Here is a 7,718-nt window from a genome sequence, read left to right as displayed (position 1 = left end):
CTACAAAGACAAGAGGGTCTAGAGTCACTCCCCCACCCCCAGATAAAAGAGGATTAATAACCTGAAATCTTCAAGTCTCCAGGAGCCACGCTGATAATCTCTCAGCGAACTCTGTGCTGGAGGTTGCAGCTCCTCCGATCTCAGGAAAGTCTGGCCCAGGCACTCTACTCACTTGCAAGGCGGAAGCTAAGGTGGTACCTGAGCAAGGCACGGGCCACTCAGAGGCAGCCTGGGGCCGCCACTCACCTCGGGGAGGAGGAGCGGGCTGCCGGACCCACCCAGGTGGGGAGGAAACGCGAGCCCTGCGCCGGCCAGGTGAGGAAACCAACGCCCGCCCCGCTCACCTCCGAAGGGGCGGGGCGCCGCTGCCGATTACCAGCAGGGGCGGAGCCGGCCCGGCTCACCTGGGCAGAGGCGGAACTGAGGGGATCAGGTCACCGCACGGAGAACACCAAGACTCACCTGTGCGGGTGCGGGGGGCCGGAGGCGGGGCCGGCCCCCAAGCTCACCTGAGCCGGCGGAAAGCTGAGCCGGGAGCAGCCCCCGGCTGGCCGCTTGCGAGCGCCACTCCGCCCGCCCCCCGTGCGGCCCGGCGCGGCCGCCATGACCTGGAGCGCCACGGCCCGGGGCGCCCACCAGCCCGACAACACGGCGTTCACGCAGCAGCGCCTTCCCGCCTGGCAGCCGCTGCTGTCGGCCAGCATCGCGCTGCCGCTCTTCTTCTGCGCCGGCCTGGCCTTCATCGGCCTGGGCCTGGGCCTCTTCTACTCCTCCAACGGCATCAAGGAGCTCGAGTACGACTACACGGGCAACCCGGGCACCGGCAACTGCTCGGCGTGCGCCCTGGCCGACCAGGCCCGCGCGCCGCCGCTCCGCTGCTCGTGCTCTTGGTACTTCTCGCTGCCAGAGCTCTTCCCGGGCCCCGTGTACCTCTACTACGAGCTGACCAACTTCTACCAGAACAACCGGCGCTACAGCGTGTCCCGCGACGACACGCAGCTGAGCGGGCTGCCGGGCGCGCTGCGCCACCCGGCCAACGAGTGCGCCCCCTACCAGCGCCGCGCCTCCGGCCTGCCCATCGCGCCCTGCGGCGCCATCGCCAACAGCCTCTTCAACGACTCCTTTTCGCTGTGGCACCAGCGCCGGCCCGGAGGGCCGTACGTCGAGGTGCCGCTCGACCGCACCGGCATCGCCTGGTGGACCGACTGCCACGTCAAGTTCCGCAACCCGCCGCTGGTGAACGGCAGCCTGGCGCTGGCCTTCCAAGGCACCGCGCCGCCGCCCAACTGGCGCCGGCCGGTCTACGAGCTGAGCCCCGACCCGAACAACACCGGCTTCCTCAACCAGGACTTCGTGGTGTGGATGCGCACGGCGGCGCTGCCCACGTTCCGCAAGCTGTACGCGCGCATCCGCCAGGGCAACTACTCGAGCGGCCTGCCGCGCGGCGCCTACCTCGTCAACATCACCTACAACTACCCGGTGCGCGCCTTCCGCGGCCACAAGCTCGTCGTCTTCAGCAACCTCTCGTGGATGGGCGGCAAGAACCCCTTCCTAGGCATCGCCTACCTGGCCGTCGGCTCGCTCTGCATCCTCATGGGCTTTGTCATGCTGGGCGTCTACATTCGCTACCAGGACCAGAACGACGAGGACGAGGACGAGGAGTGATTCCCGCTTTCAGAGTAGCCTTCCGGCTATTTGCCAGAACTCGCCTGCAGGCTTCTTAGGCTTCTGCCCATCAGTTCCAATTCCAGTTCCAGCCTTGCCTCACTTTTCCTCCTGTTGCGATGCCTGGACCAGACGGAAGAATTACACTCACCTGGGGGCTACCAGAGTCTTGCTGCGGTGTTTGGACTGCAGAATGAGACATCCTTGTACATTCTCCCCATCTTCACGATTTACCGAGTTGACATGTTAGGTTCTTAAAGTCCGCGGCATTTGAGTGTGGAAGAGACAGTAGAGATTCCTGTTCAACTTCTATCTGATGAAGACTGAGACCTAGGGACGTTAAATAACTCATTCAAGGTCACGCAGCTATTCATTGGCTCCTGACTGTGACTCTAACTTTTATCACGACAACACCCTGGCTTTCTTTGGGGGGCAGGGGAGGGGGTGTTGAGGGAGAGAGTGAAGCCCACAAATAACTTGCAGAGGTGTAGAGGGGTGGGAGAGAGTATACTTGTCAAAAAATGTGGGCAGATTGGAGACACCAGACCCATTTCTGACACACTAAGGCTGGAGTGAGACCTCGGAAGCTGTGTTTTAACAAGCCTGTCTGGAGATTTCCTCCTGTATTCCCTCAGATTCGGGAATCACCGTCCTGAACCAGGGAGCAAGTAGAACACTGTATGTTTCCCTGTTTCCTCATGTGTCTGAGGTTGGGCCTGAAGCAGTGACCTGCATCCAGCTTTTCAGGTAGTCATTTGTTCCCAGGGGCAGTGACACAATCATAATATTGCAAGTCTTGGCCAGCATCCTGCCTTCAACATAGAAAGCGCTCCATAATTTGTGGAATGAGTGGGGGGAGAAACTTGCTATCTCTAGAAATCTGGCATACTGATTTGCAGGACAGAGTTTGTGTCAATGTACTTAATATTGGAGGGTTAAAGTGAAAAAAAAAAAAAAAAACAGTTTGCCAAGTACTGTATAGAAACTTGAAAATGCCAGGTCACTTTGCACAGCTTGGAGTGAGTGTTTTAACTTCAGAATCAGATAGATGGAAGGGGTCTTAGAGGGGAAAATGATTTCCCTGAAGTCATATCTGTGTCTCCTGACTCCTGACTCAGCCCTCTTTGTCATCTAAATTGTTTTTTATGCTTAGAGAAAAAAGTTTTCCTTCATGCATACATTTTTCCCTGGAGTCTAAGAGAAAACTTTTTAATCTATGTTCTCAAATGAAGCATGCTTATTTCTAGTAATTGTTTTAAATGAATGCTAAGGAACATAGTCATACATGTTATCTAGAATCTTAAGAATTATTTGAAAACGTCAAGATAATCTTAAAGTCTGACTACTCTAAAATTACCCTACTGTATATAAAGTTATTCTAAGCAATAGATTTTTTTGGTAGTTTCAGAGGTAGAATTTGGTGATTCATCAGTTGCATATAACACTCAGTGCTCATTCCATCAAGTGCACTCCTTAATGCCCATCACCCAATTACCCCATCCCTTACCCCTCCCCTCCAGCAACCCTCAGTTTGTTTCCTAGAGTTCAACATCTCTTACAGTTTGCCTCCCTCTCAGTTTTCATCTTCTTTTATTTTTCCTTCCCTTCCCCTATGTTCATCTGTTTTGTTTCTTAAATTCCACATATGAATGAAATCATATGGTATTTGTCTTTCTCTGACTGACTTATTCCTAAGCAATAGATTTTTTAAAAATCACCTTCTTTTTATGGCAAAATAAAAACAAAAAATCCTTAGTGATATCATCTTAACCAGTTTATTTCCTGAAAGTAAACAATTATTTGGTATTCTGTCCGAATCACCCAGTACCTGCTCTCTTTTATAGCTGCTTTCCAGTTACTACTGTTTTTGCTCATGCCTGTAAGGTAGTACAAGACTTTGACATATTTTTTTTCGTAGCCAAAGAATATTGAATTGTATTGAATAATTTACATTAATGTTATACTCTATTCTAGTTCTTCGAAAATTAATAATTGACGGACAGCATGCATGTTCACTGCCATCTGTCTCCAACCTTCTGGAGTGGTTGTGAGTTAATATTCTGCCCCACTATTTTACAGAAACCAAAAAATATTTTGGTCATTCTAGTGTGTTGGCTTCCCAGTTCCTGAGTGTGACACAATTTTGTTGTGATTTTAGGCTATGAAAATCTGATTATATGTATATAGGATCATTTTTATTTATTATGAATGTTTGGTCAAGCAGCTCACTAGCCTAGCTTTCTTTATGTTGGATAAGAGAATTTACTACTTTTTTATTGTGTGGCTGGGAGCAACCATGTATTTTGCTATCATTTTTACAATATTTGGTCCATTGCTATAAAATTTTTAATGAGACTACAAAATTTAAGGTATTCTGATTAAATCAATGAATGTGGTTCCAGGCCCTATTCTCTGGGCTTTTGAAAGAGAATAAAGGTTATATTTGTCTTACCTTTGTTATCATGTTTGCTTAATTCTTTTGAACTATGATCTTAAAGGCACAAATGGTACCAACCACTTTGTTCATTTGTTATTAGCAGGTTTTTATTGCAGCAAGAAAATCATCTTTCAAAATAAGGCTCAGAGTGAACTCAGTCTTTTCAGTGTTAACTTCCTAAAACAGAATTTGAACTTACATGGACATTGTCAACGTAATATGAATTAGATGATCTTCAACTATTACTTGAATTTGGTAAAATGTGGTCAATTTAATAAATAGTATGAAAATTTATTAAAGAATATGATTATAGCAATCTTCTCCATTTCTGCATTTTACTCAAATTCTAAATTGCAATTATTTGTTGGGTTTTTTGAACTACAAAGCCTCAAAAACTTTACAAACAAAAATATAAAGCATTTTCCTGTGATGATCCCTGTGCTGTAGCATTTTGTTTGATATCTCAGGATTCCAGCTGGGCTTAAATTTTCATGTTGCCTAGTAAATGCCCCTAGCTAGAGCTGTGTCTTCTGGAATGAGACAGAAAAGATTGAACCTCAACAACTGGGCTGGAAATGTGCTTTGATCTACCTTGTAAACTAAACCACAAACAAAAGAGAAACAAACGTGGTCAGTGGGAAACTCCCAAAACAATAACAAGAAAAGACTCCAGGTATCTCCAGGATCAAATCAACTAAACAAACAATTTACTAACTATGCAATCATTAAAAATCAGAGACAGAATAATAGTCTGGAATTTCTGTTAGTAACAAACACATCTTCGCAATGTACAACCACAACCCTTTCTGCCTCACTTTAAATCCGGTCGTCTCTTCTTGTCATTGAAGATCTCAACAACCTTGAGCAAGTTCTCAAAGTAAGTTATTGGTAGAGCTGCAATGTAATCAATTTCTTATATTCCTTATATGCTCTTGGATATAAGTGATCACTGACTATAATAATAGTAAATTCCCTCTTTATTTTCTCAGGCACTTTTTTTTTTTTTGGCATCCCAGATTTTTTTTTCTGTAGCTAAAACATAGCTGACTTATTTTTAGATGACAAAGTAAAAACCTTCAACTTTTTTCCCCCAGTGGAATTTCTCTTAATTCCTCTCCAACAAAAACAGTAGTTTTTAAAATGTCATTAAGAAGGCCTTAATGAATCTCACTGAAAAATACACTACCTTCCTGAAGAGATCTTACATGAGAGCAGCACTTTGTATAAAGAATTTGCAAAACCTGGGACGCCTGGGTGGCTCAGTCGGTTAAGCATCTGCCTTCAGCTCAGGTCATGATCCCAGGGTCCTGGGATAGAGCCCCACATCGGGCTCCTTGCTCAGAGGGGAGCCTGCTTCTCCCTCTCCCTCTGCCTGCCATTCCCCCTGCTTGTGTGCTCTCTCTCTCACTGTCAAATAAATAAATACAATCTTAAAAAAGAGACAGAGAGATTTAAAAAAAAAAAGAATTTGCAAAACTTGCTAACAGCATTGACTCTATGTATGCAGCCATCCCGCATCATTGCCCTGATAAGACTAACAACATGTAATCAGGAAAAACCCACTTCCCCACTGGTTTGCCACCTGGCGCTATGATTCCCACCATGTAGATGAAGTCAGTGCAGCAGGCTGCATTCCTTATAGCATGTACTTGGCCAAGCAGCTCATCATAGACAGAGAAAAATCTTGGAGGTGATGAAACCCAGCAGAGACTATTTGCGGACGCAGAGACAGGAGAGGGGGAATAAGAGGGAAAGATGAGGTTTAGAGCCTGAGACATTTTTCTGAGCCAGCAAGGTGTCCAGAAGTTAGGGAGGGGGCTGGCAGCAAAGGGAGCCCTTCACAGAGGGCAGAGCTTACCAGCGGGCTCATGGGCCACGAGGCTTTTGAGAAATTCAGTAAGCAGTGGCTCACCTCCTTCTGAACCCCTCAGCTTGTCTTTTTGATCAGTTTGAGTGTGATTTATCTTTTTCCTTAGAAGCGAAAGGTATTACTGTCAAGAACATTTGTTAATAGCCTTGCCCTCCACATTGAGCTCTTAACTAACTTCCCATTAGAGTGGCTGCAACTTTACATTACTGATGAAAACTGTAAATGATGTGTCATTAATAATGATACTTTGTTCTTCTAAAAGGCCTTTGTTCTGAAAGTCCAAGGTGCTTAACACTATGTGGTCTCATTAATCTTACCCACCAAAATGCATGAGCTTTTAGAAAGTCATCAAGACTGACGAGGAGGAAATATATTCCTTTCTCATATTCCTTTCTATTTTGCTCTTTTTTTTTTTTCAGAACTCTCCAAAAGTAAGTAGTATTCTAAAACAAAAGCATAAGTTCTGGATGTGGCAGTGATAGTCATTTAAATGGGCCACTTGAGTGTTTTCCAAGGAAGACTTAATTCTTGTTATGATTTTAATAGGTAAAAGACAGTTCCCGTTTGTGTTAAAGAATCCAAAATGGGAGAAGCAACACTTCCTATTCATCATGATCGAATGTAAAATACTTTTTATTCTTTTCCCAAAAGGCTTTAGACTTATGTTACATTAACATAATTTGCAAATAATTGAATTATGCTATTTCTCAAATTTTACTTAAAGGGGCAAATAAGCTCATACGTTCACTTCCACAAATCTTTAAAACAATACTGAACATCACATAGATAGATGGCCTCAAACCCTGCCTTTTATCCAAGCTCACATTTCCAAGGGCCTATGGGACACACCTAAATGTCTTATAGGGAGCATAAGCTCCTCGTGGTCAGCGCTAACTCACTGGCCTCTTCTCCAAGCCCACTCTTCCAAAAACAGTCCTCGTTGCTGAAAATGACTCTTCTCTCTCTCTCTCAATCACCCAAACCAAAACTCTGAACTGCTTCCTTGACTCCTCCCTGTTTTCTTTTACATCCAAATAGTTACCAGATCCTGTTGCTTCTATATCCCAAATGCACTTTCAATCAGGTCTCTGTCACTGCTCTGGCCCAAATCTTTGTTATTTCTCATCTGGAAGTTGGAGGAGCCTGCTAATTGGGCTCCAGTTTATTCTCCACATCTCAGCCACAACGAGCTAGCCAAAACATAAATCTCATCCTGTTCCCCTCAGCTTAAAAATCTCTCATGTCCATGCACAGCCTCCGGGGGTGGGGGGGAGTCTCAATTCTTTAGCACGGTCTACAGGGCCTTCATGGTTGGCCTCATTCTAAATCTTTATCCCTTTTTCCTCAAGGCCCCACCAAATTCCAGGCATATTGAATGATTCTAAGAGTCCTAAACCCAACATCCCCTCATGTCTTTGCCCAGGCCAGTCTTGCTTGTCTACCTGACCACCTAAATCTCTCCACTTGTCCTCAACACTATGCTGTGTCCTCTGTCCTCTGTGAAGTCCTCTGCAAGTTCTCCATGCCTCCTCTACTCCCTGCCTCCAGCCTACTCTTCCCTTTGTCCTTATTCGTCTCTCAGAGCACTTACAGTGTTGCCTAGAAAGTGCTTATTTGCTTATCTATCTCCATATTCAGACTGTTAGTTCTTGGCTGGCTGAGACTTTGTTTTCTCACTTATCTTTATTATTCCCAGTGCCAAGTTGAGTGACCAGCACATGGTGGGTCTTCAAATATTTGTTGAAT

At 45.9% G+C, this 7,718-nt stretch overlaps 1 protein-coding gene across 1 annotated transcript; it reads left to right on the top strand.

Moving 5' to 3' along the window:
* Nucleotides 1–4,198, top strand: TMEM30B (transmembrane protein 30B). Its single transcript, XM_064571147.1, has one exon. It carries the CDS (start codon nucleotides 604–606, stop codon nucleotides 1,663–1,665), a length of 1,062 nt encoding a protein of 353 aa, XP_064427217.1. The 5' UTR covers nucleotides 1–603; the 3' UTR covers nucleotides 1,666–4,198.
* Nucleotides 4,199–7,718: the final 3,520 nt, after the last annotated feature.

Source organism: Mirounga angustirostris, unplaced genomic scaffold (genome assembly GCF_029215605.1).
Source record: "Mirounga angustirostris isolate CCGP_5_RB_7025 unplaced genomic scaffold, mMirAng1.0.hap1 SCAF_9, whole genome shotgun sequence".
NCBI classification, from domain to species: Eukaryota; Metazoa; Chordata; class Mammalia; order Carnivora; family Phocidae; genus Mirounga; species Mirounga angustirostris.
This window is presented reverse-complemented; position numbering and strand designations above follow the sequence as displayed.